We start from the raw sequence: 26,607 nt of genomic DNA, 5'->3' as shown, positions 1-26,607 counted from the left end.
TCCTATCTCATCCTTTTTTGTTCAGGGAAGTGTGTGCAGTAATGCATCCCTGCAACTAATATGGGAATATGCAACTAATATGGCCTGCTTGATTTCAAAGCTACTATAAAAAGAAAGCTGTCATTGAATCTTGCTCTTATTTCTTTTTTTAATGAGAATTCGCAAGTTTTTCTCCAGCTTAATAAAGAATATCTTTAAATTTCCAAGGAGACTAGCCCTTTATCACTCGCTTGCTAATTATTGTAAATGGCTAACGAGATTCCACAATTATAACTAATAAGGCAAGCCTTGGCTTATACTAGATAAATAACTTGATAGAATATGCTGTTTGAGAATTCTAGCTTTATTTCCAAAATTAGTGTTGCTATTTTGAAAACATGCATGTGCTTGTTAAAGTCTTTAGGTTTTATGTCAGTTATTTTTTAAAGTCTAGTGTGACAAGTACTGTTCCTATGCTAGTCTTAATGGAGATAAATATAGCAATAATGGTCTTGAGAAAAATCAGGAAATTTCTTGAGGAAATTTCAGTCCATATCTAAAAAGTGAAAATTTTTTGAAAAGTGCACCATAAAAATTCTTCCAATATCTTTCAGTCTCCACCCAAAAGATGTTTGTTCATTAACTATTTCCCAGAACTTTAAGTCAGTACTCCTCCTTATTTGTTGTCATAAGTACTCTTAAATTATCAATGATCCTATTTTGTAATTACATTTATTCTTGTGGGAATTTGGTTACTTCCATTTTCTCTCATGAGACTCCAATATTCCACGAGTGCCAGTCTATCCCCGGCACATAGAATTGTGCCTACTCCTATTAAGTGTTCAGTAAATATTTGCACATATATGGGTCAAGCACTCAGCTGCAATAAGAGTCAGAATTATCCAATGGAAAGCATTATGCATTTAGTAACTAGCAGATTTAAGTTCCAGGACCACCACTAATTTTCCTTGGATTATTAGAAACAGCCAGTGGATTTCCTCATCTGTAAAACCCGGCATATTTCTACCTGTCGCCACCTCACGGAGATGTTGGTAGCATCACGTGGCAGAGAGCATTTATTTGCTCGGCAAAAGGAGTGTGTGTTACAGACACCAAGCTGGCCCAGGACTGTCTGGGCAGCTACTGAGGCACGTCCAAGTCACCCCGTTATATAAGGGGCCCGCCTGTCTGGCGCCCTCTGAAATCCCTGACCCGACGTCATCGGCCACCGCCCTGAGGACGCCATACAGTGCCCTGAGGATAGGCGGTGCAGGGTGGGACCCGGGTGTCGTCCGCCCGAAGCTCGCGGCCGGCTGCAGAAAGCGTCTGAGACAGCAGCGGCTCTCGGGGATGAGACCGGAAGCCCCCCCCGACTGGCCCGCAGCCAGTCAGCGCTAGGCCTGTTCGAACGTGACCTTGTTTTGGCGTTGCTAGGAGACCCGGCTCCCGCACGCCCCCGACTGGCCGGCTAGCGCGGAAGGGGGCGGGGCCGTGGCAGGCGCCGGTAGCGGTCGGCCGAGCACCGTTAGGGCAGCCCCGAGCCCGGCGCCCGGCCAGACCCTTGGAAGAGGTGTCTCGTCCCCTGCCACCGCCCAGGCCTCGCTGGCGCCCTCGCGCTGGTATCAACGCGCTCCCGAGCGGCAGTGAGCCACGTTTGGGTCCGGACCAGGGAAGGACATTAGTCAGGTGAGCCGCAGCGGGGCGGGCAGCTGGTGTGGCCACGCCCTGCCCGGGGAGACGAGCCGGCCGGGTGCGGAGCGGCGAGGTGAGGGGATCGTGCTGCGAGGACAGCGGGCCTGCTCCGGCGGCTGCCGCAGGTCGGATCATTCACGCCTGTGGGCCGGCGCAGCCGCAGGGAGCACCCTCCGGCCAGCGGACAAAGGGTTAAGGCGCCGGCGGTGACCGCGGGCCCCGGATGTGAGAACCTCTGCATGGCATCCGTGGGCCGCGCTGCAGGTGCGCCCGGGCGGGAGGAGCGAGCCGGCTGGCGGGACCAGACCGACCGGCCGAGGCTCCCCTTCTCCTGCAGGGGTCGCTCGGCTCCCTCCGCAGGCGCCCTCTTTTCTAACTTGAGGGCAACAGGTGGTGCCTGTGGACCGAGGGAGAGCCCGGCTCCGCCGTGCTGGGAGCGGCAGTTACACTCACCAATTAGGGCGCGGGGGTGCGTGTGGCATGGACGCGCTGACGCAGGTGACCAATGGGATTTGGGCTCAGGGGTGGGCCGTGTGGAGTGGGCGTGGTCGTAGTCTGGAGCCACAGTTTCTAGTGAGGCAACCGCCGGAGCTGCGTGGAGAGCTAAGCTGAGCGGCGGTGGGGTGCTTCTCTGCCCCCGCGTAGAAAAGCCTGCCAATGCTTTCTCATTTGGATCCAGGCTCCAATTCGGGAGGTGAGAGCATTGTATTTTGGGGTGGGGCGGTTGGCGCGCGGAGGCTAATAGTGACCTTGCGTATGCTGTTAAGCGTGTACAATTAGATCCTGAAGATCAGATTATGTGTTACAAATTTTCTGCCAAAAAAGGCACTTCTGTGGTTACTGCGACTTGGACGAGTTGCTGGTGACTAGGTTGTCTCCGGTATGAGGTCTTAAAGGTCTGGGGACCCAGGGGGGTAGAGAAAAATACATATTACTACAATTTCAGTGAATGTTAAAGAATTTCAACGGCAATGATTATTCTGTCGTTTACCTTGGATCGCGTATGTTTCTTATTTCACTTGGTTTGTTTACTGAAGCAAGTTTTATTTATCAAGTTCCTCGTGTTGCTTAGTTTAGCAGGAAGAGAGAAAAGCAGTTGTAGCACATTATTTCACAAGAATAACTTACTCATTTTCCCCTTCAGTCTGGTAGCTGGATCCCCTAGGAAGAGAAGTTCTCACGCAGTAAGAAGAAAGCCTTTCAATTTGGAACACTTCCTTGCAGCTGGAAATGGGGAATGGACTGTCAGACCAGACTTCTATCCTGTCCAGCCTGCCTTCATTTCAGTCCTTCCACATTGTCATTCTGGGTTTGGACTCTGCTGGAAAGACAACTGTGTTATACAGGCTGCAGTTCAATGAATTTGTAAATACCGTACCTACCAAAGGATTTAACACGGAAAAAATTAAGGTAACCTTGGGAAATTCTAAAACAGTCACTTTTCACTTCTGGGATGTAGGTGGTCAGGAGAAATTAAGGCCACTGTGGAAGTCATATACCAGATGCACAGATGGCATTGTGTTTGTCGTGGACTCTGTTGATGTTGAAAGGATGGAAGAAGCCAAAACTGAACTTCATAAAATAACTAGGATATCGGAAAATCAAGGAGTCCCTGTGCTAATAGTTGCTAACAAACAAGACCTGAGGAACTCATTGTCTCTCTCAGAAATTGAGAAATTGTTAGCAATGGGTGAACTGAGCTCATCAACTCCCTGGCATTTGCAGCCCACCTGTGCAATCATAGGCGATGGACTGAAGGAAGGACTTGAGAAACTACATGATATGATAATTAAAAGAAGAAAAATGTTGAGGCAGCAGAAAAAGAAAAGATGAATGGTGATAACCTTTTAGATCTGTGTGGAGTAGGTTTTCTGTGGTCTGATTTTGACAAATGGAAGAGTGTCTACATCCTGGTTTGCCTGCCTGCCCTCCTGGATGCTGTTAAAGCTTTGTTTTGTTGAACAATCAGATATCCAACTCTGTTGCCTTGTGGAAGATGAGTAAATGCAGTGCTTCTTAAAATGGCCTCTTCTGCCTACCCCACAAATCTTTTGGTACTACCATTTTGGGAAGCCAAGCAAAGATAGAAAATTGACCAGAAAACAGCTGTGGAAATTTGACCTGAAGTTAGTGAAATAAAACTTTGAAGAGTGTCTGCCTAGTGTTTTGTGCTTACATCTTTTGGGGGGAAGCCTTTGCAAAGAAATTGCATGCAAGGGTTTGTATGTTATGCTAATGAATGGAAACGTTAAGGTAGATTAATATATACAGTCATACTGGTCACGTTGGTCCAACCAGTAAGGGACAAGGAGGCAGTGCTTGGCTTTTTAAGTTTGGCTGAATGAATTTTGACATTTTCTGGAATCAAATACTGTAATGCTGTATCTTAATTCTAGACGATGTTTAAGTTGGTCTAACTTAAAATTTAAAAAGAGGTATTTGGGGCATATTCAAGTGCATGGATTAGTTTTTCTGACAAAGCATGTTTTGGTGTATAGTCTTTTACTTTCTAGAAATAGCTATGCATCTTTTTACACGGTCAGGTTTAAAACACCTTTTTGGGGATTTAGGGCTGTTTTAGAAATAGTTTGTTGTCAGAGTCACTTTCAGTTAAAGAACCTAAAATAATTTACTTAACTCTTTTACATAGTAAATTTGGGCATGTAAACTAATCGTAAATGCATATGCTTTGACAAATGTATGGATTTATGAAGAAAGCAATTGATGAATTCAGTCAAGAGGGTGTAACTACAATACATGGTCTCTAAAGTATTCCAGTTGTAAAATATTTGTTTTATTATATTTGCTGGCTGAACACAGATGTGGTTTTTCATATATTTTTGTAGTGTTTTGAGAGAAGCAGAAGCTTTATAACCAACACCTAATGCACTGTGCAGTGAAAATGTAAGAGAGGTCCTTATGTGCTCTGAGCTTTAATTTTTTGTTTACAAACTGAACAGTGTTATGCAGGCAGTCTAGTCCTGATTATAAGGTAGGAAGAAATGATACAGTACTACAGATAAGAATTACGATTATAGAAAATGAAGGGGAAAGTAGCAAAGCTATGTTTTGTGAAAATTCACTGGTACTGTTTACTTTGGAATCCAAAAAAACCCTCTAAATTAAAAGGAGGAAAAACCTTTACCTAATTCTTATCTACAGGTAAAGACTTGCTTCCTGTGATCATATATAGCAAATCAACATGATTTCTATGTGTTAAAGCCAACACCTGTTTGTTTTGAAGATAACCAAAAGAAATGCACTTTGCTACCAGGGTTTGGTTTTGGGTTTTTTTGGTTTTTTTAAATGGAGTTTTTGGAAACTTGGTTCATGTTCACACAAAATGAAGTAGCTTCCTGTGGAGCCTTCACAAGTTAAATGTACCTGCACTAGTGACAGTCATTTAGAATGTTTATATTCATGGAAATGTGGATAATAAGTACCAATAAACTACTTGAGGCACTAGGAGAACAGTGTTTGGCTTTGAGTTTTAATGTATGTACTTCCACTTCTGATGAAGCTACTAATTAGTAGTTGAAAAACAACTTTTGAAAGCTGGGTTACACAGTCCTCTAGTCGTGTGACATAGGCACCAAAGGTTGTTTTCTGGGAGAACCTTTATTTTTTTAACCCTTCACTGTATGAAATCATATACAAACATGAGTAGATCCATGATGGATTAATAAAGCTTGCTGAAAGAAAAGTCTGTGAATCAATTTAGATTTTCAGCCTTCCTGTACTTTTTATGTACTCCTGTGTAAAATAGTAATGTTTTAACTATCTCTTGAGAATTTATGTGTTACCCTTATTTTGTAGCCTAAGAATTTGATAAGCAAATCCACATTATCTAAGTGTTTCATATTTAGTGAACAACAAAAAGAAAAGAGAAAATGGCATGGACACTATACTAGCTTTTATTTATAAAACACATTTTCAACTAGAAAACTCATCATAAAATTTTCCAGTTTGCAAAGTTCAGGTTCTCCACCACCTATTCTAGCTGTTAATACCATAGGATAGGATATAAGGAGTCTTGAAATAAACCCTAAAGAGTTTAGACAATGCTTTTACATCTAGTTTTTATTATTATTAAGGTACACCTTTTCTAAAGTGTATTTCTAAATTTTTTTTATATTTGAAGTTATTTGGTTTAATGCCAAATATCAATCAAGAACAGCAACTCTAAATCCAAATTAGTATCAACGAAGTAAACATTTTTTTTAGTTAAAAAAAATGCTTTGATACTTAAAAGAGCCTTAAATTTTACATGCCACAGTTGTTCTAAAATAGATTATAAACATTTAGAAAAAAATAGTTGTACACTTTAAGTAGCCAAAAAAGATAGGTTCACTAAGAATCATGGAAAAATAAATCATTAGAAGCCAAAAAGTGGAGTTCTTAGTATAAGTATATGTATGTAGACAGAGAATGACTAATTTGTAGAAGGATGATGCTTTCTGAACAGAAGGAAGGGGCAGACTTAGAATGCTTTTGTTTGTACAAGGCATTTGACACTTAAAGAATGTTTCATTAATTATTCATGTTGACCTGGAAAGAGATCTTTGGTACAGTGTTGCAAGGTTCTATTTAATACAGTTTCCTCAGTGATGTAAACAAAACGGTTTCTTCAGCTATAACAGTGACACAAAAGAATGTTTCTTTAAACTTTTGATGATGTAACACTCAATAGTTAGCTAATAGAACTTGGAATGTTGAGTATACCATCATTTGAGGTTGGAATTTTACATTTAAGGTTTAAATTTAGCAGAACATTCTGTGATAGTGGTGATGCTTGTGCAACATTGTGAATGTACTAAATGCCACTGAATTATACATCTAAAAACAGCTAAGAATAGTAAATTTTATGTGTATTTTACCACAATAAAAAAATTTAGGATATTAAATGTACTTCAAATAATCAGCTGAGTGAGAGCAATGTGATTCAGAGACCAGATTTAATTACACGTTATATGGAAAACTGGGATGCTTAAATTAAAGCTTAATATGAACCAGTATAGCATGGGAAACGAATCACAAAGTTAATATTAAAATATATGACAATCACAATAGTCTCAACAAACCATAGCTGAAGTATATGTCAAATTCTGTGTATGTAAGTTAGAAATACAAGAATACCTATCTTGGAGGCTAGTTTAGGTGGATGTTAAGTGTTTTGTCTAAAAACAGCGTGAGATTTGAGGTCAGATCAGGGTTCAAATCCTGGCTCTCCCACTCTTACACAGGTGACCTTTTGTCAAGTTCCTTGGAACTTCTCACCGTATGAATACCTTCCTGGTAAAATGAAGACTCTTGCATAGAATTTTGAGAGGACTGAATGAAATAATGTAAATGTAAACATCACCACCAAGCATTTGATAAGAACTCAATGAATGGTAGCTATTATTGTTAACCAGTACGAATCAGTATGTGTTGAGAGGCAGTATGGTATAGTTGATAAATTTTTAATTCCAATACTATAAAATTCAGGCTTTTTTAGAAGTACAGCATCTGCTTTATAGTAGGCATCCAGTAAAACCTTGTTTAAGAACTTGAATCAATGCCAGCTGAAACAGTCTTCTAAGTGTCACATCTTATAAATTTATTTTTTATATGTACATGTACATATATACACAAGAAGGGAGCTTTGCTTGTGAGCTGTGCTAAATATCTTTAAAAGCGCAGCATTCTAAAACATGGGTGGTTGAAGGGAGATGCTGAAGTTGATTGATTTCAATGATGCTCTAGTTTTAAATAAAACTTTATTATGACAAATTTCAAGCTTATACAAAAGTAGAATATTGTAATGAACACCCAGGTATCTCTCATGTACTTTCAGTAATGATGAACTTTCGTCCCATTTTCTCTATATTCTCATCTTTTTCTGTCCCCTTTCCTCTCCCCCTACCCCTGTATTATTTTGAAGTGAGTCCTAGAAATTATATTTTATTTATAAATGTTTTGGCATGTGTCTCTAAAAGATAAGCACCCTTTAAAAAAGAAACTCTCAATATCATCACATATAAAATAAAACTAATAATACTTCTTCAAGATAATCAGATATCTATTCAGAGTTTACATTTCCCCGATTAAAGTTTTTACAAGTTTTTGCGGTCAAGATCAAATCAATAACAGTCCATATGTTGTGATTGGTTGATATGTCTCTATAGGTCCTCTCTGCCCCCTCGCACCACACCCCCTTCTCCTTCCCTCCTTCTCCTCCCTATTCTCCCTGTCCCCCCCTTCCCTCTCCCCTCTCTCTCACTGCAATTTATTCTTGACAGTTTCCCACACTCTGGATCTTGCTGAATGCATCTCCCTTTCGGTGCTTAACATGTTCTTTGTATGTGCTCTCACTTTTCTTGGTTTCCTCAAGACTACTTTAGTTGGTGTTTTAGGTGGTGTTTTATACTTTCATCCATAGGTACTATGGTCTGGTTGTCTCTTTGTGCTGGTAGCAATCATTGATGGTCATTGTCTTAATGACATCTAGTAAAACTCTGTGATGATGGATATATTCTATATCTACACTGTCCAGTGTGGTAGCCACTAGCCTCATGTGGTTATAGAGTGTGTGAAGTGTGGCTGGTGTGATTGAGGAACATAATTTTAAATCTTATTTAATTAAATTTAAATAACTGCATTGGACAGGACTGGCTGATAAGAAACTTTCTGGACTTCCCTGACAGTCCAGTGTTTAAGACTCCCTGCTTCCACTTCAGGGGGCTCGGAATCAATGATTTGGTTATCCTGAGGTTCAGTTCTTAAAAGAAAGGCAAGATAAATGCTTGTTTCTTTTGATTTACTAATTTTCAAGATAAGTTGATTCCTTAGCAACTTCTAAGGGTGACCAGTGAGGTTTGTTTTATTTTGAATACCATTATAACCTTACACATTTAAACATATTTGATATATTTCAATCCTTTGCAGTTATTATCCCTATTCATGCTTAAACTGTCCTATCTTTGAAGAACTAAGTTCTTTTGACATAACCCTAGTAATCTTTAATAGTTTCTTTACTTTCTGGTTTTACAAGAAATTCCTGCCTTACCAGACTTGTTGTTTTTCTAGGATCCCAGGTTTCTTTTAGTGGGAAATGGTATGAAGAGTCCTCTGTGTAAACCACTGGATTTTTCGTTGTTTCTAGGCCTCTTCAGTGAATGGAATAGGACTTTTTAAAAAAGATGCATCAGTCGTTGACGCTGATAGTTCCAATTCAAAGCTTAAAATTCATAATGGTAGGGTCTTTATTTAACCTCAGTGATACTACTTAGAACCTCTTTTCACCTATGCCCAAAATCCTGGTTATCCGTGACACACACTTATTCCTTTGCTTTATTCCACTTTAATCTCACTACATTCTCAAAATAATACTACTACCAAGAATTTGATTACTGTAAGTGCTTTAACAATAGTTGTAGTTTCTTTTGTCCTTAGGTTATACCTCACTAGGGATAATTATAATATATCTCACTACAGTAAAATTCTTGTTCTTTGTGTTTTTTTTTCATGTGTGGTTATGCCACCACCTGGTACATGTTTAGGTACATTTGTTTCACAAAATATTTTATTTGCTTTTAGAAATGTTGACTCTGGTTTACTTAGTATATACAGTTCTTCCAGTATGGTTAAAATATTCAGGAATTCCCTGGTGGTCCAGTGGTCAGGACTCTGCTCTTTCACTACCCAGGGCCTGGGTTCAGTCTCTGGTGGGGAACTAAGATCCCAAAAGCTGCATGGCATGGCCAAAAAAAAAAAAAAAAATCAACTTGGGATTAAAAATAATTTACATACCATACATTAGAATCCTCTCTTTTATAAACTAAGCTACATGAATATTTTTCCTCAATCAAGAAAAATACTTTTCTAGGCAATTTTTTGTTTTTCTTTCTTTTTTTTTTTTTTCGGTAGTACGTGGGCCTCTCACTGTTGTGGCCTCTCCCATTGTGGAGCACAGGCTCTGGACACGCAGGCTCAGCGACCATGGATCACGGGCCTAGCCGCTCCGCGTCATGTGGGATCTTCCCGGACCTGGGCACGAACCCGTGTCCCCTGCATCGGCAGGCGGACTCTCAACCACTGCGCCACCATGGAAGCCCTGTTTTTCATTTTCAGTTTGAGACCCATACTTTGCAGAATTGTTTGGTGAAAATTTAAGTTCATGGAGTTTGCATTTGAAAACATCTGATACAGAACAGTCTCTGATTGAAAAGGGACTCTTGCCTTCCTATTGCAGCTCTATGTAATGTCAAGAAGAATATGAAGTCATTATTTTTCTTTCTTTTTAATGCAGAAACTGAGTAACTGAATAGCAAGTGATTAGAAACCATGGGCTTCCAGTGGACCAATGAATTTTTCAATATTAACATGAGAAGTGCTTATTTCCCTTAATCCATCATCTATCTGTAGATACCCTGAAATGGGTCAATGACAAAATGGAATTCCCTAGAACAACATTTTTCCAAAGTGGCTAGACTTCAGAATGGCTTAAGGAGCATTTTAATATCCCTGGACTCGATCTCAGACATTGTGAATCAGTTCTCTAGGGGATGGAGCCAATAATTTATATTCTATAAATTAGATCTAGAATAATTTATATTCTAGAATAATTTATATTCTAACTCTTTCTAGGTTTTTAACATGCCTAGATCAGCCAGATTTACAAACCATTGCTTTGTTGGACATGACAGAGGGATGTCATGTCACCACTTAGAGTGGTGAAAGTAAAGGGATCATAAATAGAACTGGCCTAGCAGAAATTTACCTGGCTACCTTTGATCTCTGTTCTTCTATGTGATGGGATTTTTTTCATTGGCTTGAATTGATGTCAAAATAACTAAACTGAGAAACGTGTAATCCAGGGATGTTTCAGATCAGATGGCTTAGGGGAAATCTGAGAGAGCTCAGGGGAAAGGAATAGGTACTTTTCCTTCTCTTGAACTTGCATATACTTTACGCTAAGAGGCATAAAATGTCCGAGAAATTCTCAGGGAGTTCTGCCCATCTCACAAAAGACAGAGACCAGTTAGAGATTTAGAGAAGTCCTAACTAGTGCCTACAATGTTGTTTTTCTGTAATCCTCTTGGGAACATCGAGTGTCACAGGTTTTAGTGATTGTGATCATACCCGATTATTTTGGGACTAACAGGTATGATAAAGAAACATCAAAGGCATATGACCGGAGCAACTCCTGAAGAACATGGGCAGTGCTGAATGGACTATACTAAATCCCTGACACATTTGATTATTCAAATAAATAAGTAAAACACTTTGTCTTTCAATTTGCTAGACAAAAATTGACCTTCTTGCTCGGTCCTTCTGTCAGCAACTTCCCATGCTAAAAGCTGGGTGCTTGTTTAAAATTTTACAGGGTGAGTTTAAATCATGATCATTGAATTAATGTACATGTATTAGCTGTGGGTCTGAATGCAAGTTACTTCATTTCTGGAAGCTGCACAGCCTTCTCACTTTAAAATGGTGATAATCTCCTGCACCAGAAAGTAAGCTCCACCAGGGCAGGGGATTTATCCATTGCTATATCCTTAGTCCTTGAAACACTCCAGGGCACATGCACATACTAAACACTTACATATGTACATAATTTACAAATGAAGCTTAATTTTAACGGGGGAGTCAATTTAATAAGCAAAATAAATATAAAATGTGAAAAGTGCTATGAAGGAAACAAAGGGCTGAGGAATGGAAAACCATATGGCTGACTTTCTTTTGATAAAGTAGTTGAAGAAGAGTTTTTCAGATCTATCTAAAGAGCTATGGGAAGACTAGAGGGAAAAGGATTTCAGGCAGAGGGAACAAAGGACCTGACATCAAAAATCACTTAATAGAGTTGAGAACTGAGTGTAAACTAGTATGGTAAGAACTAGTGAGAAAAAGGAGAATGGCAGGATGTGAAGCTGAAAGATCAGGAGAAGATATTTATCCAGTCTGACAGTTGTGTCTTTAACGAGAGTACTTATTTTTGCTTTTTTTTTTTTTTTGCTTTTATTCACTCTTTATACACTTGATGACAACTTACTGCTGTTTGTGTTTAAATCTACCATATATTTTTACATTTGTTTGACCATTTTTGTTTCTTTTTTAATGTCCTTTTTCCCCTTCTTTTCAATTTAACAAGCATTTATTAATTTCCCGCTCTATTGACTTTGGTACAAATTCTTCTACTATTCTTCTACTATAATTACAACATACATCCTTGATTTACTGAAGCCTAATATAAATTAGTACTTTTGCCAGTTCCACTTTTTGGACAATACAAAACACTTAACTGCATTCATCTCACTTGTGATATATGGGTTATTATTGTTGCATATTTTATTTCCACAGGTTAAAGATCCTCCACGTTCTTACTTATTGAGTATTCGTTTTGCTCTCTATTTTTTCTTGAATCTCTTGGGGTATAGTCTGGGATAATTTTCCTTCTGCCTGACAAACTTCCTTTAATATTTTCTTGAGTATGATGTGCTGGCAAAAAATCCATCCATTTTTGGTTTCTGAAGATACTTATTTTGCTTTTATTGTTAAAGGACATTTTCATTATGTAATAGAATTTTAGGTTGGGAGGTTTTGGTGTTTTTTTTTCGTACTTTAAAGTATGTCATTCTGTTGTCTTCTTGCTTTGTTGTTGTTGGGAGGTCAGCTCTTAGCATAATTTTTGCTTTTTATGAAGGTAGTATGTCTTATACTCTGTTTGCTTGCAAGGTTTTTCTTTGTTTTTAATTTTTGCAGTTTGATTATGTGTCTAGGGGTGGTTTCTTTGTATCTCTTTTGCTTGGGATTTGTAGAGCTTCTTGAATTTATGGCTTGAAGCGCCTGTCAGATAACACCAACATTTGGTTATCTGGAAGTCTGTCTTCTGTTTTTTAATCAAATTTTGCCTTTTTGTATTTCTGGTTTTCTTCTGACTGACTACCATACATATAAATACAATTTCAGTATGTCTGGAGCTCTATGGGAGGTCATCATTCTCCAGAGAAAATTTACTTTTTATTTTTCTGGCAGTTAACAAAGGTTAGGCTAGATTATCTCTCTGGGTTTCCTTTTCCTTTTGGGTCTTCCCTCAAATCCTCAATGTCTGTAGCTCTCCGATCCTTTCAAATAGATTTAAAAACAAAACTTGTCTCGTTTTTCTACTTTCTCTTAGCTGGAAGGTTGGTCTGAAAAGGAGTAAAAAAAAAAATTAATTTTAATTCTAAAGGCAATAGGAAGGTTTTACAGTTTTAAGAATTGACATAAATCTGATTCACATTTTAAGATGATCTTAAATAAATTCTTTCTCTTATCATCTCTTCTCTTAAAATGTCTTCAAAGTTGGCTTTCATCTCCATTTCCACTGTTACCTTCCTGATCTAAATTCTGTCTAGTTACTAGCTTCAATTATTGCTTTTATCTCACTTTCTTAGTCCCTGAAGTCCCTCTAACATATCAGTGTTAGGCTCTTTTCCCCAAGATCCTGATTATTTTAGGTCTAGATTTGGAACTTAAATTTAGCTGCGCATTCCTTTAAGTAGATAGTTTTATTAGTCACATTTTATAGAAGAGCAAGTTAGCTTGAAGTGGTTAAGGAACTTGCTCAAGGTCACACGGTTTGGTAGGGCTCTGTGTTGAATCTAGGCCTCTTGAATTTCAGAAAATAGATCCATCATTTTATGTTACAGAGATATATTCTATTCAGGCTATATTTACTACAAATATAGCAGCAATTTATATATCCTGTTGCTGCTACATACAAAACAAAGTGTAAATAATAAAAAGTTAAAACTTTTATTATTGTTCATGTTCACTGATGTCAAAGTTGCTTGAGCTGAACTTTTTTTTCAGAGGTGTTCATGGATGTTTTTTTCAAAGATGTTTACCACTGGCCTGTACAACTGTTTAGTTTAGAATATGAATCCTTTTTATTTATACACGAACAGATTAAACATTTCACATACACACACATACAACACACACATACATATACACACAAGTATGAGAAGTTTAAAAAAAAGGTATAAGATAAATTTTAGTGCTTTATAATTCCTTATTTTCTAATCAATTTGTTTTTTTTTAAAGATTCAGAGTAAGTTGTTTTCTGGACTACAGATTCTACCTTTAATTTGATGTTTCCTAGCTAATACGATATTCTCATTTTGGGGGTGTTTTTAGATACACTGAATGCTTAAATCACTTATTTCACCATATCCTGGGATACATGTATGCCTACAAGCCTGGGCATGGATTGGAGGGTGTGGGAAACAGAGCTTTTGTCATTTAAAAAAGTAATAAGATTGATATTGATGTTCTACTCATTAATCCATGCCCTAGTACCTGACATTTATAATTATTAGGTTAAAGTTTCAATTTCATCTCAAATATATTTTAATTCTTGATATCATTTTAATCTAGGTAACACATTTTGAGCAACAGCTGGATTCCCATATATCCTAGAGTGACTATTTTGAATTCCCTAGGTTTAAAATGTTGTAATTTCTGACTTGATAGAGTATTATTATTATAATTACTACTACTACTAGTTCACCAATAAAATTTTCTCTGAAGTGCCTCATTTATAATAGGATTTGCATAGAAGATCTCTGCAATTCCTGACTTTCTGTCAATTGGTGTAATTTTCAGAGCTTCTTCAGCAGTTTGAATGGGCTCTTTCCAAGATGATACTGTTTATATCTGTGCCAATTCTATATATGGCAACCTGTGGTCTATATAATAATAAACAAGGGTTTATTTGAAACTCAGTGTTGGAAGAGGGAAGGGGAAGTTTTGACATAAATAAACATGAGAGAATTAAAGAGATGTTTTGAGATTCAGCACTGAAATTTTGTCTCCTGGCTGCGGAGTGGAATGTTCAGGGAGCTCTGATTCAAAGGGAGGAGCAGCAGCCTGCCCAGGTTTCTCCAGGTTCTGCTTTTATTGGGCTCCTCTGACCCCATTTGAAACCAAAAGTCAGGTGGACAGAGGGTTTCTGCTGTATCCTGGAAGTCACCAATATTTCTAAGCAACAAGTGTCACCACTTTAATTACACAGCTTTGCTGAAATGTTGATGGCCTGGGGTTGCCCAGGTGTAGTGTCATACTCAATTGGCCGTGACCACAAACAGGATGTCATCATCATTCCTTTCAAACTACAGAGCAGTAATTTGGTAATGTGTGAACACCTGGGTTTACACCTCCTTCAACCTGAAATAAAAGGGAGAGGAGTAGCCTGAGTTTGGTCTTTGTGAGATCTGACCCATGGCTCTCCATCCCCTGATAAACATTATATTTGGATATGTGCCTATGTATATGTAAGTTTTTAGTTTTTAGAACAGCTCCTTCAGGGAAGCATTACTTTTGCTATATTATACACAATAATGTAGGTGTTAGATGAATGTTAAGAACTCATAATGACACAGTAGTAATTCACAGTTGAGGCATTTGGTGAGTCACCACTCACTGTGTGTTCAGTGTTTAAACTTGGTTGTGCAAATGTGTCAGATTATTTCTTATATGAGCTTGACTCTTGGGATATTCAATCACTGGAGTCAAAGAATTGCACTTTTACAACATTTTTTTTCACTTTTATTGATAATTTTGAAACAATTTCAAGCTGAGAGAAAAGTTGCAAGAATAGTACAAAAAACTTCTGTGTACCCTTTTCTCAGAGACTTTTTCTAAGGTTGGCCAGTTGTCTCAATAATGTCCTTCATGAATGGGATGCAATACAGGGTCAACTGTGGTACCTGGTTGTCTCAGTTATTCTGGAATAGTTCCTCATTCTTTTCTTGACTTTCTCAGCAATGTCATTTTTGAAGATTATAGGCCAGTTATTATGGAGACTTCCTCAACTTGGGCTTATCTAATGTTTCCTCATTATTATGTCCAGGTCGTGCATTTTTTTGGACAAAATTTCACAGAAGTGTTGGTTTGCTATTTTCCTTGCGTCCAGTCATGTGGTACATGGTGTCAATTTTTTTCATTATTGGTGATGTTCACTTTAATCACTTGAATGAGATGGTGTCTCTGAGGTTTCTTTACTGTAAAAGTATGAATTTTTTGACATTTTGGAATTAGTAATTATTTTGCAGGAGGAAATTTTTGAGACTGTAAAATCCTGTTCCTCAGCTCACACTCATCAGTTAGATTTGGCATCAATTACTATCTCTTGCCTGATTAATTATTACTAAATTGGTTGAGAAATGTTGATTTTCACATTCCTTCATTCCTTCTACATTACTTAGTATTAAACTGTAAGGAAGAGCTTTCTTTTCTCCCCATTATTTAGCTATCTATACCATTAGGATTCATGAATTCTTATTTTATTCAATGAGCTGTAATTCAGTACTGTCATTATTTATTTTGATGCTCAAATTGTCCCAGATTTGACCAGTAGGAGCCCCTTCAGGCTGGCTTCTGGGTCCTCTTGACACATACCCATCATTCTTTGAGTACTTCCTTACTTTCTGGCACAGTCAAGCTCATCCTGTTCTCTCTTTGTAGCAGCCCTCAGATCAGCCATTTTGCTGTATTTCTTTTAGGAGAGTGGCATCTAAACTAAGATCTGGGTGCAAGATACACTTATTACTGGGGTATTACTGCTTCTAGGGTCTTCTAGTGGAAAAAGGAAATTTATACACATACATACCACCATTTCTCTATTTCTCTCTCTCCATATATATGTGTATATGTATACATATTTATACACACATATTTATTTATTAATCTATATCCATGAGTGCACACCAGTACTTCCAATTCCTATTTCTTTTCACCACAGAATTCATTATAGCTTTCTCTCTTTCCATATTGGTACCTTCCTTCTCTGACAGTAGGAAAACTGGCTTCCATTATCTCAATATATTATTTGTTGAATTTACCTATAAGTAGCCGATCTTGCTAGGCTGCCTTCCTGCTTTTTCACTGAATAGTAAATAAGGGACAGAGAAGGAGGGAGGGAGGAAGGAAGGGAATAGCACATTTTTAAAACTAAAATTTAAAGTTAGATTTTTTACACATATTTTTAATGTATAGGTATTATAGAAGTAAAGTTCTGGAAATGGAGTTTATTACTGTTTTTCAGATCCGATGTGTATATTCTATTATTTTGTTTTTATATATTCATATTATTTTGTTTTATATATTCATTCACAGAACTTAATGGTAGCAGGCGTTAGGCATACAGAGATGGATGAGACCTAGTCTACAAAGAACTCAGAATTTGATAAGGAGAGCAGACATGTTCACAATTCCTATGATAATGTGATAAGGGTTATAGAGGAGGAATACAAAGAGTTATAGAGGCACAGAGAAGAGACCAGTAGGTTTTGACAGAGGCAGCTGAATGCTTTTCTTCTCCATTAAGAGTAAGAATTGACATACTAAAAGGTTAATTTCTAGTTGGCCTTCTGAATTCTGTCACTTTTTATCTTCTTTTTCTTTTGCCCTGGTTGTGCTGTAGAAAGCCAGAGGTTAGGATGAAGTCTCCCTCCATGGTCAGTTAGGACAGATACTGAACAATAGGTAACATAGCTGTTCCTTAAAGCTCTGGTGTCCTGTTTCTCCCAGCCCTGAACTTGGGGGCCTTTGGCATATTTTGAGTGTAGCTTCTGACTGCAATGGATCAGAATTTTATCATATTTAATACCATGTAATTCTTTTGAATACTATATTTTTTCAGTGATTTTTAAAGTCAGTATTATAAAATTTCTTATATTATCAAATAAAGCCAATATTCTAGAATTTTTGTGTCTATCAGTTATATCATTACATATACTTAATGGCTTTACAGGCAAATCACTACAATTTTTATTATTTCAGTGAAGGAGTTCTTCATTCCATAAAGTGTCTTTAAAACATACTTATTAGTTAAGCCTCTCAACAATATGGATATGTGGTTTGGCTTTATCACTCTCCAGTTAAAAGTTCTTGCTCTATGGCTTCCAAGGAGGGAAGTTAAGGCACTTGGAGAAATTGATCCAGTTCTTATGGTGCAAGTAGAATAAATAAATCCAGATGAATGAATGTCAACTTGTTTTCTGTTGCAAGTCATCTTAGAGATAAATATAACCACTGCTCTAATAATTGAGTTTCAGATCCTGGCTCAGAAAGCCATTATGCCTTCTCAGCACTTGCCTTCAAAAACCTGAGATGCTCAATTTTCAAATAAAATCAATTTACAGGGCTTCCCTGGTGGCGCAGTGGTTGGGAGTCCGCCTGCCGATGCAGGGGACATGGGTTCGTGCCCCAGTCCGGGAAGATCCCACGTGCTGCGGAGCGGCTGGACCCGTGAGCCATGGCGGCTGAGCCTGCGCGTCCGAAGCCTGTGCTCCGCAACGGGAGAGGCCACAACAGTGAGAGGCCCGCATACCGCAAAAAAAAAAAAAAAAAAAAAAAATCAATTTACAGTGAGAAAATATTCTTTGAGTTTACAAAAAAAGGCAATAGTAATATAATTTAAAAAATGCATTAAAGCTACCTTTTCCCCTACATTACAGAAATTGACAGCTCTTTAAATGTTATATTAAGCATATTGCACCCCCCCCATTGTATATTGTACAGTATAAAGATATTCCTAAGCTAGGTACTGGTACCACTTACAACTGCAGTGGTCTGTCTGTATTTGATATGGAGCATGGGTACTAGGTCACATGTCAACAAGGATCTCAAGCCTGTTGCAAGCTGGTTGAAACTCAGAGTAAAGTCCACATGAGAGGCCCATTATGGTTATATCCTGCACTCAACACAGTGACACTTTCTTTATAGCTTACGAGTTCACAGAGTTCCTAGGCAACTCATGCAAACTCATAATGTTTGAGTAGCCACGTAAAAGACTATCTGCATCTTGGGGGCACCTAGGTCTCAGTTTATGACTCATCTCTATATATCTAGAAACTGCCACAGTCATCATCTTGGAATCCTGTCTTAGTGTAGGTACAAGTTAACTCTCGTTGCTTATTTGGGATTTGGATGATTTTAAAACCAGAAAGTCACTGCTACTTTTAAAACTAGAAAGGCACTCAACCCAGCACAATGACCATGTTCATTCTTTTAGAGCTTTCTTCCCATTCCCTTTGGTTTCACTCATAACTCGGGTAAAAAAGATAAACGTCATATGAGTAGATAAGAATTTCCTTCTGGATTGCTTTGTCAGAAGAATACTATGATAAAATATTTTTACAACTGTTTTATCAAGCATAATATTCAGCAAAGCATAATACTAACTTTTTATACAGAGTCTCAGGTAATACAGGTAATAAGTATTTTTACTTTGTGTCTAGTGATAGAAACATTAAGGCTGACGATAACCAGTGATTTTAAAATAATGATTAAATTCCAACTAAACTAGTCTTTGACAAGCATTTACTGAAAATACTTGAGGAAACAGCAGCAGTAATGATAGAGATGATAAAACATAGCAGGATAGACTTGCCTCTTTGATGTCCATGACTCTTGAGCAGTGTGTGTAATTAACAAGCCATGGAAACCACTGTAGGAACAGTCTGTGACATGGTTTAGGGAGACCTTTGTCCTCAGATTTGCTAGCTAATGATATTCTATAGTGATTTGGTAAATCATTGAATTTTATTGCTTCTTAAATATTTGGGTATATATCATTAAAAATATAAAGTCTGGCTTGGAGTTGGAACCTTTTCTTTTGAGCTCTTCACAGTAACCTCCCAGCATGTTGTCAGTTTCTATGGAATGTCTAGACTGTCTGTCTCTCAGCATATGAAATGAAGCACCAACAGTAGACTTTAACTTTGAAATCCAGCAATTTCAGAAGTCTGCTGAAATTATGTTCATTACTAAACTCTACTGGTATAAATATTACATAAGCAAATTATGATTTATTGGTAAATCAGTTCATTCATTTGAACTTTTAAAACACAAAAATCAAGAAACGACATATTCTGCATTTCTTTCTGTCAACACATATCTAAAGTAAGTGTATTTTAAAATTATATATATTATATTATATATTAATATATTAATGTTAATATTAATTTATAAATATATTATAAATTAAATATTTATAATTTAAATATTATCTGCAATCATATAGCTGTCATAGGTTTTTTAAAATATAAAGTTTTGAGGAATAGAAGTTATTTGAGATGCACCAACTCACAATGGCAGTAAATATGACTGCCAAACTGAATTATGGAAGTCTTCTAGCTGAGGACTTGTTGAGAATAAGTTTGTAAAATATGTTTTCAAGGAAAAAAACCAGGTAAGGATAGGTTGAAAGTACTTCTTTTTAATATGGGTTTCAATTTAATTAAAATACAACAAAAACAAGCCACTTCTTAGGACCTGACCTCGGAGATATTTTGCATACATAGGCACATGTGAGGATGCTCCCAGTACAGAGATTCTCAAACATTCGTGGTTCACGGCATCTTTGGTGTCTCTGTGATTTTTTCATGGCGAACCCTAGGACAAAAAAATATCTAATAGTTCTATTTGTTAAGTAGTTAGACCCAAATTTAATAGTCGTATTGTAGTAGTAGTTTGTGTGGTGTCTGACAGTTGTTACTCTGCTTCCCTCAAAATTTAAAAATAGTCATGACACTCCTGTGTGTTTACAGTACCCAGCACAGTCTGGGAACCATGGTCCTAGCAGCATTTATGGCAAAACACTGGTAATGACTTGAATCCTCATAAATTGGAGGATGTTTAAATGACAGTGTATCTGTATGCTAGAATACTATGTAGGAGTTAAAAAGATTGAAAGAGATCTGTATATACTGATGTAGAAAGGTCTCCAATACATGTCATTGAGTGAAACTTGGAAATTTGCAGAGTTTGCTGTATGTAATATGGTACCTCTTAAAACACATAAATGTTTATGGAAAGCAAAACTGTGCATATATATTCCAATACACACACAAAATGTGTGTATATATATATATATATATATATACACACACACACATATATATATACACACACACACACACACATATATATATATATATATATATACACACATATATATGTTTTGTAAATAGATACATTTTCTCTGTTGCGGGCAGCACACACATTTTGTGCTGGTCCCTAGGGCTCCCTGCTCTGTTCAGGGTGTCCCCACCCCTTACTCTTGGCCGTTTGGTAGTGTGGTGTGGAGAGTCCAGGCTTCCTCCTCAGCAGTTATCTTTTCCCTTTTTCCAAAATTGCTGTGTCTGACTCTGCATATTCCCTTTATTCTTCTTCCCTACTTTTTTTTTTTTTTTTGCGTTACGCGGGCCTCTCACTGTTGTGGCCTCTCCCATTGCGGAGCACAGGGTCCGGACGCGCAGGCTCAGCGGCCATGGCTCACGGGCCCAGCCGCTCCGCGGCATGTGGGATCCTCGCGGACCGGGGCACGAACCCGTGTCCCCTGCATTGGCAGGCGGACTCTCAACCACTGCGCCACCAGGGAAACCCCTCTTCCCTACTTTTTTAAAGAATTAAGACAATTTGAAAAAGGAACTACATCGTGAAGGGAGTAAAGTTATGCCCTGTAGGACTTTCCTGGTGATAGAAGGAAATCAATTAAAATCTTAACACCTTCTCAAGGAATCCTCCGTTGCGGAGCCTCAGTCTGAAGTCTTCCTCACTCAGTTTTCCAGACCTCAGGTTCGCACATTTCTTTGCAAGCACATCCTCCTCCATCTAACCTTTTCTGAGAGCGTCTCTAATATGTTACACAGGAAACTCCAAACCCTGCCTCTTATGAAGTCTGATTCACCACAGCCCATGTCCCTGCTCTTCCTTAAGTATGTTCCTTGTTTACCAGGTCTCTGGCACTGGGTAGGAAAGAGTTCTCTTGGTCGTTTCTGACTGTCACAATCTCTCAACAGTGTGATTTGCACACACACTTTGTCTACCAGGCACGCACACTTGTTTCTGCTTTAGGACTTGTGCTTATTTCTGGTGTGCTGTCAATATCACCTTCTCACAGAGGCCTTTTCCAACCTTCCAGTGTAAGAAGTCTCCCAGGTAGGGTTGCCACATAAAATTCAGGAGGCTGAGTTCAATTTAAATTTCAGATAAGCAACAAATAATTTTTTTTGTAAATGCATGTCCCAAATATTGCATGGGACCTATCTGTACCAAAAAAAGTATTCATTGTTTATCTGAAATTCAAACTGAGCTCGGTTTCCTGAATTTTTATTTGCTAAGCCTGGCAACCCTACTTGTAGTCATTTTCTGATACAACACTCTAGTAATTTTCTCCTTGACTTAGCACTAGGTAATATTCTCCTGTTTGTTTGGTTGTTGGTGTGTTTAATGCCTTTCTTCCTCCATAGGAATGTAGGGTCGGTGAGAGCAAGAACCCCATCTATTTTTATTCCCTATGTAGTCCCAGAACTTAGAACACTGCCTACTGTATAGTAGATACTCAGTACACTTTTTTCAGGGGGTGAATATACATCTTCCAAAGACAAGTGTTAACTGAAATATCTTAAACTGAAATATTCTCTGCTTGCCTTGTATTTTGTAAGGAACCTCACCTTTCATGGAGTTCTGTTGTCACACAATTATAGACAGTGCAGTTTATCCTTTACTGCTCCCAACTGTGCCCTTCAGAACTTCTTGAAAAAGGAAGGAGTCATGTAATCCAGTACAAAAAGAAAAGCTTTGGAAAAAACATTATATGGGACTTTCCTGGTGGTGCCGTGGTTAAGAATCCACCTGCCAATGCAGGGAACACGAGTTCAAGCCCTGGTCCGGGAAGATCCCACATGCCATGGAGCAACTAAGCCCGTGCGCCACACCTACTGCACCTGGGCTCTAGAGCCCTCGAGCCACAACTACTGAAGCCAGCGTGCCACAACTACTGAAGCCCGCACACCTAAAGCCCGTGCTCCACAACAAGAGAAGTCACCGCAATGAGACCCCCATGCGCTGCAACGAAGAGTAGCCCCCGCTCTCTGAAACTAGAGAAAGCCCGTGCACAGCAACAAAGACCCAGTGCAGCCATAAATTAATTAATTAATTAATTAAAAATATATATATTTTAAAAACATTATAAAAGCAAATGATGTTTATGAATCTTGATAAAACGAAAGGAGGTCATATATTTTACCAATTACATATATTTTAACCATTTAAAAAACTTTAACAAAAACATTCAAGAATGTATCAAATTTTAACTCACAGGGCACTGTCAACATATTCGGTTGTCCTGGGGTTAACTTTAAGTGATTTTTGGCAACAATCTCACGAAAAAACTTCTCTTACCTGTCTATGCATATTTTTGAACATTTTTGTAAATGTAGTGTTATATGTAATTCATGAACTTAAATAATTTGTTGTTAAGTTAATTGGCTTTCTAGTAGTTTAGGGAGAGGTAGATTGTGTTTCTTGTTCATCCCAGTAAATGGTTTTTTTTTTTTCTGAATGTGTGTTTCCTTGGAATGTACATTTCACAGAACATTAATCTTATTGATAGAATATAAAGCTCTCTGTAGTCTTTTTCACAAAGAAAGTTTCTACATCTTCTTTGGGTGAAGTTGCCTAAGTGGTCTTTAGGCAAAATAATCTGAGTAAAGTTAAGAGTTAAGTAATCAAGAAGGAAATCTAATCAATAAGGACTGATTTTGCATAATTCAGACTTCCTTTTTCTTAATTCCAGATACAGGGATCAGAGGATTTAAAAGTATATAACAGTTTCTAAAATGCTCTCTATTTATATGAAGTCTAAATTGGTGATGGTAGTGTGTGTGTGTGTGTGTGTGTGTGTGTGTGTGTGTGTGCGCACGCGCGCGCGTGCACACACACGTGCACAGATTAGCTGATGAAACCCCCTTCCTGTTGAACTAGGACAGAACTAAGTGGGGAGGGTGTAGCTTTGGAGGGTTCTGAAATCTAAGAACAAGCTTCCTTTCCCACCACTTTCCGCTGAGTCAGTTCACTGCAGAGTGCTCTGCAGGATCTAGAAGCCTTTGTGTTCAGATTATTTTACTAGCTACCAAAGCCACACCCTTGTGCTACACAAACAGAACACTTTGTCCTTCCGGGAGGTCCTACTTTGACCACAGCCCTGGGATTTCAAAGCTGACTCCAGGTGGCTTGCCTATTGTGATGTAAAGTTTAGGCCAGTGAGTGTCTCTGGGTCACAATGCAGAGAGTTTTACAATTGCTGGCCAGTGGAGCAGCTGGCCAGTGAACAGTGATTGACTCTATCATTTAAAACAGGCTCAGAAATACATTTATTACACACTCGAAAAAGAAAAAGTACAGTGACCACGAGAAAGAAATGGAGTAATGTAATCTGCTTGAGAAAAATCCATACTTTTATTTTTTAACAACACATAGTCCTTTAGAGCAAATACGCCTTTATATATTTTTGGGTAGTGAATGGCCCATTGGTCTACACCAGCAGCTGTAGGGAAGCAGTGGCACAGTGGAAGGAGGGCTGAATTGGCAGACTGAGCTACTACTGGCAATATCCACCTGCTGCTTCCCAGCGCAGCGCCAGCCATCTTCATGAGACAGACGTTGGGCGGATTCCTATTCTCCATGTGTGTTACAGGCTCAAATGCGTCTCGTGTAATATTACCTTTTGAACCCAACAAGATAATACAAAATTCCCCCTTGTTGAATGGTGATTACAGTCACTGTGCTAAATACTATGTTTATTTTCTCATTGAATTCTCTGTGTCACTTGATGAAGTAATTTCTGTAATCCATTTTTCATGAATAAAGAGAGATTAGAGGTGTTAAGTCTCTAGACATGGTCACTCAGTTAATAATGGGGGAAACTGGGGTTCTAACAAGGCCTGTTAGACTGCAGAGCTCAAGATCTTAACCACTAAGAAATTCAGCCCATTAATTACACCAGCCTTTGCATGAAGGAGGGCTTGGGGCGGGCTGGCATTCTGGTCTGGTCACATGGGGCCAGAGGACTTGCTGTGAAGGATTGGCCTAGGGAGCACATTATTTGTATTTGCATTTGATGTTTGGGGGGATGTTTAGGGGGGATACTAAACATTAGTAGACAGCTAAGCACCCCCCCCGCCCAGCCTAGCTAGCCCCCCGTACCCTTGGCGGAATCACCACTGCCTCTCTTATTGCTTTGCAGCCTTCAGACCTTCGTAAAGCAATTTGGGATATCATGTTTGTTCCAGCCAAGCAGACCTTATTAAAGTCTCCCTTTTTTACTGTCAGATCCCTGTCTCTGGAATGGACATTCACTATCATCCATCAAGCTATGTTCTAAGCCTTCTGCAAAGTGAATCTCACAAAAGTTTTATTATTGAAATTTTTCTAAAGTCTCACAATTAAACTAATCCTACCAGTTTCAGTCTGTACAAGAAATATTGCTCAACAATCTATCCTGCCTTTCTTTTTAAACAAAACCCAACTGAATCTGTCTGAGGCATTTTTAAAAAAATTTGGTTTATGTATGCTTATGTTTTTACTTTATTTTCATATGACTTTAATATCAGTCCAGAAACAGTACAAATATCATTCATTTGGTGAGCCCTGAAACAGAATACAAATAATTCTAAGAAGTGTTTTTTATTTTGTTTTATTTTTTTGGTAAGAGTGAGCTGATTTGATCACTTCTTCTGAAAACACTATTCTTGTGGCTTCTGTGGCAGCACAGTTATCTGATTTGCTTTCTGCCTCACTTGCTGCTCCTCTCCTTTGCTAGTTTTTCCTTCTCTATTCAACTGCTAAATGCTGGAGTACTTGGATTTGACTTTGGTTTCTCTTCCCTATCCATTTCTAACTTCATCCAGCCCCCCAAATTTAAAATCCATCTCTACGCTGATGGGTCTAAAATTTCCATCTTCAGTCCTGACATCTCCCCTAGTTCCAGATGTCTGGCCCATATCTCCCTTCGTGTGTACAACAACAATGTTTGTCATGTGGACAGAGAAGGACTTTAAATTTTCTCTCAAAATTATTTCTCTCCCAGTCTTGTCCATCCTAGTTAATCAAACCACTATTTACCCTATTTTTCAAGTTATTTCATGGTCTCTTATATTCTGCACCTCTCCACATCTCTTTCATCTTTTTCTTTCTCTACAGACTAACTTTTTTACTGTATCTTACTTCTCAGTGCTGGCAGCCGGAATAGAGAGACTGGGGCTTCTGAATCCCAACTCTAGCCCTGGCCGAGGAAAGAGCCTCAGTCCATCCTGACACACACCAGCTAGACTGCGACTGGGGTCTTGGTCTATAATCAGGCCCCAGCCTTGGTCATGAGTAAGGCAGTTTTTAGAGAAGGGGGTTGGTGATGCATGGGTTGGGCAGACATCCTAATAATGTTTACTATATACTCTTGGAAAATTTTCAATAATTTTTATATTCGTGATCCCTTTGACTTGAACATTCATGTAAAGAATCAGAAAGGATCAAGCTTTGTTTTTTTTTAATGTATTTATTTTATTTATTATTTTTGGCTGTGTTGGGTCTTTGTTGCTGCACGTGGGCTTTCTCTAGTTGCAGCGGGCAGGGGCTACTCTTTGTTGCGGTGCGTGGGCCTCTCATTGCGGTGGCTTCTCTTGTTGCGGAGCATGGGCTCTAGGTGTGTGGGCTTCAGTACTTGAGGCATGTGGGCTCAGTAGTTGTGGCATGCGGGCTCAGTAGTTGTGGTGCACGGGCTCTAGAGCGCAGGCTCAGTAGTTGTGGCGCACAGGCTTAGTTGCTCCGTGGCATGTGGGATCTTCCTGGACCAGGGCTTGAACCCGAGTTCCCTGCATTGGCAGGCGGATTCTTAACCACTGTGCCACCAGGGAAGCCCGGATCATGCTTTTATCAGTAATGATTACAGTCAAAAGACTTTTTTTCCCCTGCTCCATCGTTTCTTTTTTGATTGTTGATTAAGAACAAGCTTGGACTATGTGATTTCCCAACCTTCCTTAACATTAACTCTTTCTGTAACCTCAGCCCAGCAAGTTTTGTTTTATTTGATTTTACTTCTTCCCTGAATGTGCATGACTAGTTTAG

The 26,607-nt window shown here is 38.5% G+C and overlaps 1 protein-coding gene across 2 annotated transcripts; it reads left to right on the top strand.

Annotated features, from left to right (window-relative positions):
• Positions 1-1,467: 1,467 nt before the first annotated feature.
• Positions 1,468-5,517, top strand: ARL4A (ARF like GTPase 4A). Of its 2 annotated transcripts, none has more exons than XM_060020440.1 (2): positions 1,468-1,665; positions 2,816-5,517. In XM_060020440.1, the coding sequence occupies exon 2, from the start codon at positions 2,902-2,904 to the stop codon at positions 3,502-3,504; it is 603 nt and encodes a 200-aa protein (XP_059876423.1). In that variant the 5' UTR covers positions 1,468-1,665; positions 2,816-2,901; the 3' UTR covers positions 3,505-5,517. The 2 variants fall into 2 exon arrangements, with proteins under 2 accessions (XP_059876423.1, XP_059876422.1); XM_060020439.1 differs by lacking the exon at positions 1,468-1,665 and adding an exon at positions 2,228-2,365.
• Positions 5,518-26,607: the final 21,090 nt, after the last annotated feature.

The sequence above is a fragment of the Delphinus delphis genome, chromosome 9 (genome assembly GCF_949987515.2).
Source record: "Delphinus delphis chromosome 9, mDelDel1.2, whole genome shotgun sequence".
NCBI classification, from domain to species: domain Eukaryota; kingdom Metazoa; phylum Chordata; class Mammalia; order Artiodactyla; family Delphinidae; genus Delphinus; species Delphinus delphis.
The sequence above is the reverse complement of the archived record's forward strand: the minus strand, read 5'-3'. Positions and strand labels throughout refer to the sequence as shown.

What these genes read in the sequence shown, in the direction of transcription:
- ARL4A (XM_060020440.1), top strand. Translation starts at nt 2,902, where the DNA reads ATGGGGAATGGACTGTCAGACCAGACTTCTATCCTGTCCAGCCTGCCT.